The sequence below is a fragment of the Rosa rugosa genome, chromosome 1, assembly GCF_958449725.1.
Source record: "Rosa rugosa chromosome 1, drRosRugo1.1, whole genome shotgun sequence".
Classification (NCBI taxonomy): domain Eukaryota; kingdom Viridiplantae; phylum Streptophyta; class Magnoliopsida; order Rosales; family Rosaceae; genus Rosa; species Rosa rugosa.
Genome location: NC_084820.1, coordinates 44,687,703 through 44,700,298, shown reverse-complemented (window position 1 = coordinate 44,700,298; position 12,596 = coordinate 44,687,703). Strand labels below are relative to the sequence as shown.

The 12,596-nt window shown below is 37.4% G+C and overlaps 1 protein-coding gene across 1 annotated transcript; it reads left to right on the top strand.

The window, feature by feature from the left end:
- Positions 1 to 8,685: 8,685 nt before the first annotated feature.
- Positions 8,686 to 12,382, top strand: LOC133738448 (putative disease resistance protein RGA3). The gene is made up of 2 exons (XM_062165999.1): positions 8,686 to 11,700; positions 11,791 to 12,382. The coding sequence occupies exons 1-2, from the start codon at positions 8,750 to 8,752 to the stop codon at positions 12,113 to 12,115; spliced, it is 3,276 nt and encodes a 1,091-aa protein (XP_062021983.1). The 5' UTR covers positions 8,686 to 8,749; the 3' UTR covers positions 12,116 to 12,382.
- The last annotated feature ends 214 nt before the right edge of the window (positions 12,383 to 12,596 follow it).

The window sequence follows — 12,596 nt, the reverse complement described above, 5'->3', positions numbered from 1 at the left end:
AAATCAGTTCAGTCCCTGAACTTCTAATTTCATCAAAAACACCCCTGCACTTTCAATTTTGATCTAATAGGTCCAATTTGTTAGTTTTCCGAAAATTTAGTTATTTAACTTGTTAATGTGGATCATATATGGCCTATGTTTTATGATGTGGCGTCAAGGGGGTCTGCATTGTCAATTTAGGAGTGAGTCTTACTATTAAAAATAAATAGTTTTTCAACAAATAATCCAACTATTTGAAAGAATATTAACGAATTGGACCTATTAGATCAAAATTGAAAGTGCAGGGGTGTTTTTGATGAAATTAGAAGTCCAGGGACTGAATTGATTTTGGACCTAAACCACAGGGTACTAACTAGTATTTAGCCCAATTTTTTAACCAGAAGTTCAAAATACTATAGAGTAGAACCCGAAGTTCTAACAGTAAAAACTCGAACCCAAAACTTCGAGTACAAAATAAAAACTAGTCAAAAATTGAACTTGAAACTTCATTTTAGTCACCTTGAGCCTGAAGATTCAAGCGCCAAATTAATTTGAACCTGAAGTTCAACATATGAAATCTTAGAACCTGGAGTTCTAATTGTGCAGACTCGAGCCTTAAGTTTCGAGTGGATAATGGACAATTTATGATTAAGTTTTAATCTGGGTCAACCTCAAACCTGAAGCTTTGAGGGGATTATTTTGACACTAATTTCTAAGTAAGCAGACAATCAACTGTTGGTTATTCATTTAACTAACGAGTACAACAAGATATCCTTTGAATTCAGGTATGTCATTTTTTTATTAATATATTTTTTTTCTCATCATAAGTTTTGAGAAAGTGATCCACTAAACCCAAATTCGTGATCGTGAATTTTGTAATTAATAGAGATCGGAACCTGCAGTTTCTAAATCCTTAATTACATGTAGATATGAACTTCCTCAATGATCATACTGACTAGATGAGCACCTGAAGTTTCTCACTTAAAAGTTATGATCATGAAGTTTAAACTCGACATTTCGAGTACATCTTTTTCTTTGGCCAGAAGCTCAAAATGAATTTGAAATGAACCTAAAGTTCATTATAAATTGGTCCTCCCAAGACTAGTTAAAATGCCAAACTAAAAGTTTTGGATATATATAAATTGCTCAAGACCCTGAAGTGTCACATATAATTGAGTAAAATTCAAGGCTTGGATGTGACCAAATAAATGTTCATGATTCGTTGAAATTATTGATATTTCTCACAATTAAGCTTGTAACAAGCTTCTCAGATCCTAAAGATCTTAACAAATGTCTCTGGAAGAGCTTTATGTTACCAGTTTGTGAAATATCCATTGTGCATTTTTTCAACAATCAAACATATATATCATGAGCTAGCGGATCATTGAGCCAAATGCATCACTTTAGCATGACCAGTTGAGTCATTTTCTTTGGATATACCATGTTGTGTGAAATCACATGCTAAATCTAATGGCTGTCATAGTTGAGCCAGAATATTGTGTCAACTGCCAAACAATTATGAGAGGAACTTGCTTTCTAATTTGGATTGTCTCATACAACCACAAGATCATTGAAATTTGGCTAAACCTCAATGAAGTTTCTCAATTATTGTAGTAGTCGAATGAGCATGAAGTTTGCTATTCCAATATTAAAGCTCATGTACCAAAAGTCCATTGATGTGTAAATTAGTTTGGACTCAAAATTCACCAATAGATGTCTTAAACCCATGATTAGTGATATCTTTATCACATTATTATTGAATCTGAGTCATGTTATTGACAGTCTTCCCGCTATTAGGAGGAGAGTAGATTGATGTCTTTAAATAAAGGATTAAAATTTGTTTAGTCCCTGTACTCTGCCTCCAACATCGTTTTAGTCCCTGACATTTTAATTTCATCCAAAAAGTCCTTGAGATCACAATTTCCGTCTGATTGGTACACTCCGTCCAATTGCTCAGTTAATTGGCTGACATGGCATAAATTTAAATGCCAACTCAGCGCCACGTAAGCACAGTGGATGGTAAAATGTCAAGAATAGCCCTACCCTTTTAACTTTTAATTTTTTTTTATTCTACTCTATTTTTCTTCTTGCTGGAACATGTTCTTCCTCACACCGAATCCAACTTCCTCACATCGAATCCAAGGGAGCTTTCTGAGCTTAGAGAGAGGAGGAGCGCTGTCACCATGGTCAAATTTTTGAATCCAAACAAGGTCGTGATCCTCCTTTAGGGTCCCTACGGAGGTCGCAAGGGTAGTGTTCCTCCTTTAGGATCCTCTGCCACGCTATACACTCTCGACATCGATCTCGAGGTCGTCACCCGGACGTGATCACCAGCAAGGAAAAGAAAGTCACCGCCTTGAAGGAGACCAAGAAGAGGTTTGAGGAGAGGTTCAAGATTGGAAAGAACAGTGGTCTGAATGTGGATTTGACCGGAAGGAGGTCTGAGGTGACCTTGCAATTGAGGATAGAGATTCCGGTGTTTTGGTTGGGGTCCTCGTGGCCATCAAAGATTTCAGTTTTCGAATCAATTTTACATTCGGAGGTCAATTTCTCCATCAATTTTACATTTGGTTTGGCTTTGGTTCCCAATTTCTTCGATTTCTCGAAAATAGGGGCGTTTCATTGCTCTAATTCGTCCGATTCTACTCCAAATCTTCATAAAGCTTGGGTTTTTCAACTACAATTCAGCTTCTGTAGGTAAAATTCCCGATAAATTTCGAACCTTTTAGTTGTTTTTCGTATTTCTGTGAGTGAAATAAGCATTCCATTTGTTGTTGTGGTGTGATTTTGGGTCAGTTTCTGTGATTGTTAGTGTAGTTTGGTTTTGTTTGTTTGTTTTATGAAGATGATGAAAGTATTGTAAAGAGTGATGGATGATTCATGTGAACATAATTCAAGAACAGTCGCTTCTGGGTATTCAATTTTCAGTCTTCAATCGCCTCGAACTCAAGCAGGTGAAGCAGCAAAGCATAGACGTCCTCAAGGCTTATGAAGATTTCTAGGTTCGATTCCGGCTTTCGACTTTTCGATTTCAGATTCTTCTAGCTTGGTCAGTTGCTGCCTTGCGCCCTTGGTTCGATTTCTAGGTTCGACTTTCTTCAAGCTTGGTTCGAATTGCATCTGTTTTGCCTTGTATATGAGATGAAAATTGTATATGAAATTTGTTTTGCCTTTGTCTTATATCTTTTCTACAAAGTGTATGTGTTAATTTGCATCTATTTTGCTGAGTGTGTTAATTTGCATATGTTTTGCAAAGTGTGTTAATTTGTTCAGTCTTGTCTTGTTATTACTATATGTGTGTTTGTATCAGTTGGCTTCAGTAATTGCTTTGAAATGATGAAATCATAGTTGCATTCAAGCATCTGTTTTGGTATGCTAGACTGCAGTTGGGGGTTTGGAGTGAAAAATTGAATCACTTTGGAGTTATTTTTTGGTGAAGAATGGGGAAAAATGCATGGGGGATATATTGGACAATTTACAGGTCAAGTTGCATGCAAACTGCTGAGGTGGTGTGGCTTCGAGTGCCACATCAGCAAGTTAACGGCCCGAATTGACGGAGTGTACCGATCAGATGAAAATTGTAACGTTAGGGACTTTTCAGATTAATTGAGAATGTCAGGGACTTAAAAGAAAAAATGGTCATAGTACAGGGACTAAACATAATTTAATCCTTAAATAAACATCATAAATTGGTGTTAGACTTATCCACCATGTCTCATCTTGAGCTTTGTACCTAAAGTGATAATGATATTACTTGCAAAAGAATTTGCTTGGATTGAAGTCCTTAATATGATTGCATAGACAATCTAGACCAGCTATGCATGGTAGCAGACATGTTGGTCCAAATGATATGGTTGTTTGAAAAGAATGACATAGACCAATGTTGGTCCCTTGCAAAATCGTTGATGTCATGGTGAGAACATTGATCAATAGAGTTTATGCTCATGAACTAAATGTTTTGACATAAAACTTGGTATAAATTCGCCACTAACCAATAGATTTCTTCACTCTAAGGAAGTGATATTATCAAAAACATGTTCACAAGTGGTCACAATAAGACTGTATCCCCGCCATTAGGGGGAGAGAAAACTAATGTTATTAAAAGAATGGCATGAATTTATGTGGATTATATCCACCAGGTCTAAAGTTTTTTAGCTCTCGAAAAGGGAAGATCATACAAGCCCTATAGTGCTACTCTACATGAGATTATACGTAAACAGATCCACATTCTACATATTTCATCTATGAGAGATGATTGTCATAGAAGTGACAATGTATACCCCAGAAGTGGCATGGTACCTAATACCAATAAGCTTATTACAACTAATGCATGCATATAAGAATGTGTGGAATCTATGATTAATGATCATTGATGATAATTTACAGATGATAGCTACCAAAAATCATTAAGGGCTGTATTAATGGTATACCACGTTTCATTATGAATGTCGACAAAGTATATTATTGGTCAAATTGGAAAGAGGCAATTCCAATGAAATTGAATATTTGAAATGTGATGAAATACTTGGACCTTTAAACCTACGTGGTACAAAAAGGTATTTATCAAAAGTGAAGATAAATCACTATGACACAATGTCTATTTATAAAGACACAAGATTATGAATATCTTCCCTTATACCGAATGACAATTTTCTGTAAATATAGTGTTACATATAGCTGTTATATTGATGAGAGATTTATGGCATGTTGTCATTGTATATTATGAAGATCTTAAAGACACATTGCTAAAAGCAAAGTCTTAAAAGTAAAGTGTCATCATAAGCGTATTGCTTATCAAATCCTTGAGGGATTCGAATAAATAAGGATTCAAATGCAAGTCCATGAATGGTTGAAGCTCACTCATGGAATCAAAGAGTCTAAAACTAGCTCATATATACTCATTCCGTTATAGTCAACGTGACCTAAATTGCCTCAATGAGTACTATGACAAGACAACGAAATCTAATTCAAATTATGATTATAATGTGCAACATATTCTAACTTTCGCAAAGTTATGAATTATTTAGAGCTATTGAAGAGCTTAGATGAGATGTATCAATACACAAAGATATTGATGTGTATGGCTAGGTATGCCATGATGATTTTTTAATGTTTTAAACTATACAAAGTTAAATGTGTCAATTTCTTTATATTGTTTAGCTATTACTTGGTGTATGAATTTGAGCATATGAGATTTTTCTAACCTTATTATATGAGGTAAGGCTTATTGAAAATTGTCTAGCTTTGTTGGTACATGCTTTAACTTTGTAGTTACAACAATTTGTGATGAGCCCCTATATGCAAAGCACACATATGGTCTCACTTCATTGATAGACACATCAAACCACCATACATGGTGTTTGGACCCAAAATGAACATTTTGGCCTGACAAGGCACGTCTTGGAGAAATTGAGCCAATATCAGTGGCTCAAGCTATATATTGTCGACAAGCTCGAAATATATATTTAGAGGCTAAATAAAGCCTACTATGGAAGTATGACAAGTCAACTTTAGCATATTTTCCTACTTCGGCTAGGAAAAACCGAGCTAGACAAGGAAGGAGGGGTGGCAGACTAACCAAATGAAATCTAAATGTGCTGAAACTTTCCAGATCCATTCTAGACAGCCCAAGGATCATTTCTTATGAAGAGTGCAAGAGTTTTTTTTTTGAGTGGAAGGCCTTCAAACAATCAGCCCAATTTTCTACAGAAGAAAAACTGGAAATCTGGACCTGTAAGAGGTCCAGCAGCATTTTCGGCCCAACCACATGGAATAAAAATCTGAAAATTTGTCAGGATGATCTACACTCATAGTGGAACATTTCATATGAAGAAGTCGAAGGAATATAATGAAGTCTTGTTGGAGAAATAATTGAAGGAATAAAGGGGCAGAAACTGACCTAAAACCAGCTCAATATTCACATGTTCATGTTTCCTACCCACATGAAGAAAGCTAGATGCTTTTCTCTTTTTCCTTGGATATATTTTTCTTCTACAATCTCTTTAATAGATCATCACCACTTCCATGTTGCTGCACCTTCATGCTTTGCTTTCATTTCATCTTTTCTCTATCTTTTCCATATTTTACAAGTGAACTTAGATCTACTTTCATTATTTTTCTTCCACTCATCATTTCACTCTTCTTTTTCTTCCCTATATAAACACCTTCTCCTCTCATTCTAAAAACACACATTCACATTCAACAACAACATCTCTAAGATGATCTAAGTTCTCTCTAGAGCAAACCTCTCTAAGAGCAACTCCTCTCCTTCTCTTTCTCTTAGCGGTGATCACACTCCTAGTCCTAGTCTTCTCAGAAGCCGACCTTCAGTGCCACCAAACCCTCTGTCAACGTGCTTCGGTCCTAGTCTCCTCGGGAGCCGACGGTAGTGCCATGACCACAACGGTTACAGAACCAGCCAAGCAAGGGTAACGCCCTAGCAACCCAGCCAAGCTAAAGTCACGCTTTAGCAAGATCTCAACAATTCCCGGTGATGTCGCTCTGCTCGATCTACAATATTGAGTATCGATTGTGATTTTCAAGAAGCTCAGCAAAAGTCCTCGCCACGAGGCACAAAGAATCCCACGACGAGGTTGGTGCTCTCCTCGTCCACAATTGCTTGAAAGAAGTCAGGTCAAGGGACACCCCCGACGACCGCACCCGAACGGTGCTGGCACGCCCGCGCAGAAAAGAGACTGTTGACCAGCTGCAGCAAAATTGGAGCCAAACACATGGTACATATAGCTTATTGCATACATAATTGAGGCTTGCAACAATCAGGGGGAAACTCTCATCAGAGAGAGCATCCGGAAGTATGCTACCTAGGACATATGCGCGTTGTGCTTTTTTTGTCCTTAGACTAGGGTTATTTTTGTCCCACTGGGTTTTTGTTACCTGGCAAGGTTTTTAATGAGGCAACAATAAGCGCGTCTAATACCATCATTCATTGGTGGACATCCAAGGGGGAGTGTTGTAAATATTATTATCTATGTGGCTGTCCACGTAAATACTCATTAGTTATGTACTTTAATGTAAACCCTACCTCTATATAAAGGAGACTAATGAGACTGAATGAGCACACTTCTACTTTCTCCCAACTATTCTCTCTTCATTTTCTCTCTATTTTATAACAGAAATTTTTTTTTTGTTTTTTAACTAACATAGTAAGGAAAAAATATAACGTTAGTTTGAATTGTGAAATAAGAGATCTCTTGCTGAAAGAACTCTATACATTTATAGAGTGCGGTCTTACAATTCTTAGCCAGTTTGAAACTTTGAATGAACTTCAAAGGAAAATCTTTGGGGACCTCAACATTTTGTTGAAGGGATAGGATATAATTTTGAAATTTAACTTTTATTGAGTAGCTAAATGATAATGAAGAATGGATAACTTTTCACTCTCTTATGTTTAGATGAGATTTTTAGTTTTTAATTTTTATTTTTTTTATTGATTCAAATATTATTCATCATAAATAGGAAAAAGGGCCCATTACCATTTGGTCTAGTGGCATAAGTCTCCCCTTTGTAAGTGGGAGGTTGTGAGTTCGACTCACAAAAGACTAGTTGTTGATCTGATCAAAAAAATAAATAAATAGGAAAACGGGTAAAATAGTTTCAAAGCCAGAACTACCTCTTACATCAACAAGATTAAGACGTATCATTCAACGCATGTAACCATGGAGGTCCAATCTCCTTACGGTACCAAGATTGTACTATCTTCAAGGCTGGCCTAGATAAACCATGAGCAACCTGGTTTCCTTTCTCTCGTCTAACACACTAATTCAAAACTTTTCATCAATAACCTCCTCACTTCTTCCATTACAGCACCAATGCAACGGTGATAAAACATTTAGTGCATCACCTTCAATTTCCACCTTTTCTAGCTGCAGCTCCTTGCAATATTTCAGCCCACATGCAATAGCGCCGGTGCTTCTTTGACCAGTGGACTGAGCATACCAACCATAGGTGTTGCCAACGCACCACAAGCTCCCCTCCATCATTCCTAATCACTAGTCCAAAACCTACCTTACCACCTTGCATGTCACAAGCACCATCAAAATTCATTAATTTTAAACCAAGACAATGCTGGACACTTCCACACATTTTCTCCCACATCCCTGCAATTAAGGCTGCTGCTACTCTGCTTTCTATTCTCCCTGCTGCACACACATTCTTCTAGCCAATCATGTGCCTTTCAAATGAGTTCATGAGGATCAAAGGTAATGTTTGCCATGACAACCATTATTTAGGGCTGGAAGAGAATTAAGCAAGTATATCTTTTTGATGTTTTTTTTAGATTAAACAACAATTCTTTTTCCCAGCTCACCCACTCTATGATGTCAGTAAGATTTGAACTTGTGATAGTGCTGGTTATGATGTCACATCAGTATATTTTTTAAAGGTTTTTTTAGCTTAAAATTTGATTATTACAATTGGCTGTACAAGCATAAAAACCGGATCTCAGCAATAAACATTAGGGTTTAAATTAATTCCACTATTCCAGAGACTTGGCGGTACCAACGGTCCCCATATTTGACCGATGGGTTCTACAACGGGCAAATTCATTAGAAAAAAGAAAAAGAGTAGCCATCTACAAAGCTCGCGTCATTATATATAGAGGCCATGAGGGGAATACAACACCAATTAATCTTTCAAGTCTCGTCATTAGCTTGCCATAAATTACTTCCATTAATTACCATCTTACCCGATTGTGTCATTTGTTTTTCATTTACTTTGTCACTTGTTCACTACCTTCTAGCTAACACCAGAAATGGCTGAAGCTCTCGTTTCCAACCTATTAGCAAAGCTGGCTTTCATCTCTTTTACACAGATGGAACAAGAGGTGAGACTGATCGTGGGCGTTGACAAAGAAGTTAAAAATCTGACCCTCCATCTCGAAGCTCTTCAAGCTGTGCTCCTGAATGCAGAGGAGAGACAAATCAAGGAGCCGGATGTCCGGAGTTGGCTGAACAACCTCAAAGACGTGTCCTTTGACATAACCGACGTATTGGACGAGTGGAACACAGAGATTCTCAAACACCGAATTGAGAAGCAAGAAAAGCATGGTGAGGAAGCTGTAGTTGCTCCAAGGAAGGTACGTTTCTTCATTTCATGTCCTAGCTGTCCCTGCAATTGTTTTGGTCAAGTTGGTAGTGTAAGTGTGCGTCATGACATTGCTAAGAAGATAAAAGAAATGAATGAAAGATTAACTTTGATAAGTAGTATAAGACAGAATTATCGTTTTGAGAGAACAATAAGAGGCAATGAACAACTTGAACATCCCAAAACGTCTTCTTTTGTTGATATATCTAGAATAATTGGTAGAGAAGATGAAAAAAATAGTTTAGTTAGTAAATTATTACCAAGCCAGAGTAGTCAAGAAGGGAGGAGTCATCCTGTCGTCCTTATTGTAGGGATGGGAGGAATGGGCAAGACTGCTCTTGCCCAATTGATCTATAACAATGAAAACATTAAAACTCATTTTGATAAGAGAATTTGGGTTTGTGTGTCTGATCCTTTTGAAGAAATTAAGATTGCCAAAGCCATCATTGAGGCTCTCAATATATACGACAACCGAGTTAATTCAAATGAGTTACAGACTTTATTGCTGTGTGTATCTGAATGTATTGAGCATAAGAGGTTTCTTCTTGTTTTAGATGATGTGTGGAACCTAAACAATACTAAGTGGGAACAATTAAAGGAAGCTTTACTGAATGGTGCTTCCGGTAGTAGAATTTTAGTGACCACACGTAAAGAAATAGTCTCAATTACAATGCAAGTAACTACCGATCATGTGATCTATCTGAACAAGTTGAGTGATGAAGATTGTTTGTTATTGTTTAATCAAACTGCATTTTTAGACGACAACGAAACAGACTTTAAATTGTTTGCAGATATTGGAAAGGAGATTGCAAAAAAGTGTCATGGTTTGCCTCTTGCTGCGAAAGCTTTAGGTAGTCTTATGCAGTATAAGAAAACAAGAACTGAATGGCAAAATGTTTTAGATAGTAAGATATGGAATGTAGAGGAGGTTGAACAAGTTTTCCAATCATTGTTACTAAGCTTTTATGATTTGAATCCAGCGGTCAAAACTTGTCTTTTATATTGTGCCACTTTTCAAAAAGAATATGAGTTTGACAAAAATATTTTGATTGAGTTGTGGATGTCACAAGAATATCTTAGTTTAAACCAAGATAAAGAAATAATAATAGGTCAGAATTATTTCAATAGTTTAGTAATGAGATCTTTCTTTCAAGATTTTAAAAAAGATAATGACGGGAATATTACAAAGTGTAAAATGCATAATATTGTGCATGATTTCGTACAGTTTTTCACAGAAAATGAATACTTTATCATGGAGGCTGACAATGCTAATGAGATAAATATCGCACTAGCTAATAAGGTTCGACATTTGACATTGATGTTTTCCCCCGATGGTTCATTTCCTATTTCAATTTACCATTTTAAGAGATTGAGTACTCTCATAGCTTCTTTTTTAAAAATTACTACAATAAACTCAAATTTATTTTTTGAACTGAGATGTCTTAGGACATTAGATTTGAGTCATAACGACATTAAAGAACTTCCACAACAGATTGGCGAACTAAAACTTTTGCGTCATCTTGACTTGTCTTACAATTTTGATTTGGAAGAATTGCCCAATACTGTGGGTGATTTATGTAATCTGCAAACTCTTCGAATCAATAACTGCTGGAAGCTTGAAAAACTACCTGACACTGTGAGAAAATTGATCAACTTAAAGCATCTTCATATTGAGGAATCCAATAAAGTAAAGTTACCAAAAGACATTGGAAAATTGACAAGTCTGCAAACACTACATGGGTTTACTGTCCAGCATTTCAACTTCGATCACTACAAAATATTCACCTTAGAAGATCTGGAGAAGTTGGACCAACTTCAGGGTAGTCTACGCATAAGTGATTTAGAAGGGGATGTAGATATGGCTGAAAAGGCGCAATTGGTGAAGAAGAAACATCTACTTCATTTGTCTTTAGAATTTGGGGTTGCGGATAGTAAACATCAGGAACTATTGCTGAATGCGTTGCAACCACATACCAATTTAGAAGTATTAATGATCCAAGGTTACCGGGGAATGGTACATCCAAATTGGATGATGTCTTTACACAATTTGAGAAGCCTTACTCTTAAAGGCAACGAAAATTGCGAGTTTTTGCCTCCTCTGGGGAAACTGCCATCCCTTGAAGTTTTGAGAATATCATGGTTGGAAAGGGTGAAAAAGCTCGGAGTTGAGTTCTTGGGAATAGAAGAATTACCAAACAGGCAAACATCATCCATTACCATTGGCAATGCCGTTGCTTTCCCCAAATTGAAACAACTCGAGCTGCATTCACTAGATAGCTTGGAAGAGTGGGAAGGAGTCACAGCTGGGTGGAGCGAAGAAGAAGATGATTCAGAACTTACAATAATGCCATCTCTTTCTTCCTTACAAATTGGGTACTGCAATAAGCTGAAAAAACTGCCGGACTTGGTGTGGAAGACACCGCTGCAGAGACTGAGCATTAAATTTTGTTCAATACTCACAGGAACAGGTAGACAGTGGGCCGAGATGTCTCACATCCCAAACATCGAAATCAATAATGTGTTTGTACAGAAAGGAGGAGTTCAGCTTGTGTCGGCAACTGACGAGGACGATGAACACGATGATGAGAGCGAGATCTGCCGTACTGATTCACTTTACTGGTAAATTATTTATTTACTTTCTCTCTGATAATTTGTTGCTTGAATTTCGTCTAGTATCTTCATCTAAATTTTATTTCTTTGAATCTCTAGGATTTCAACAATGCCTGAGGATATATCGACACGGCAGGTGTCTGAGGAGAGATTGACGGGGAAGGTGAAGTGGTTCAACGACTCTAAAGGTTTCGGCTTCATCACCCCGGACGACGACGACAGAGAAGATTTGTTCGTTCACTTCTCGGCGATCAAATGCGACGGCTACCGCACTATCATGGATGGCCTGGCCGTCGAATTCCAAATCGGGGTAGGCCCTCGCGGCTCGACCCAGGCCATCAACGTCACTGGCCTCAATGGCGCTGCTATGCAGGGGCAACGGAAGGAGAGAGTGGAACGGTTCGGTTGGACGAGGCGGCGGTGATGGCTGCTTTACTTGCGGAGGGTTCCGATCCATGGCGCTTCGGGGAACAACGATGGCGGTGGTGCATGTGTTTTTGGATTTATGCATGCAGCTCAGTTAATTAAGAAAAAAGTGCATGATTCAAGTGGAGTTTATTTGCTGACTTTGCTGAAGGGTGTCCAGGGGCTTCATTGGCTAAAGAAAAGCCTGTGGGTAAACATTCTGCAGAAACTCCAATTGGGCAACGAGAGAGTTGAGGGTTTGGGTTGAGAGCTTTTTCTTTTTTCTCTTTTGAGATGGGAAGTTCTTCGGTACACCATCAATTAGATACACTATAGTAGACTCAGTTCGATACAAATTAGTTTATTTATTTGTATAATGAGTTTTTCTATTTGAACCTCCAAATTTACTCACTTGACATCTATGCTCTTTACACCTCTTATCAAATTTTCAAATACTAAATTTACTCACTAAACTTCCTCAAATAACCTCACTCATATAA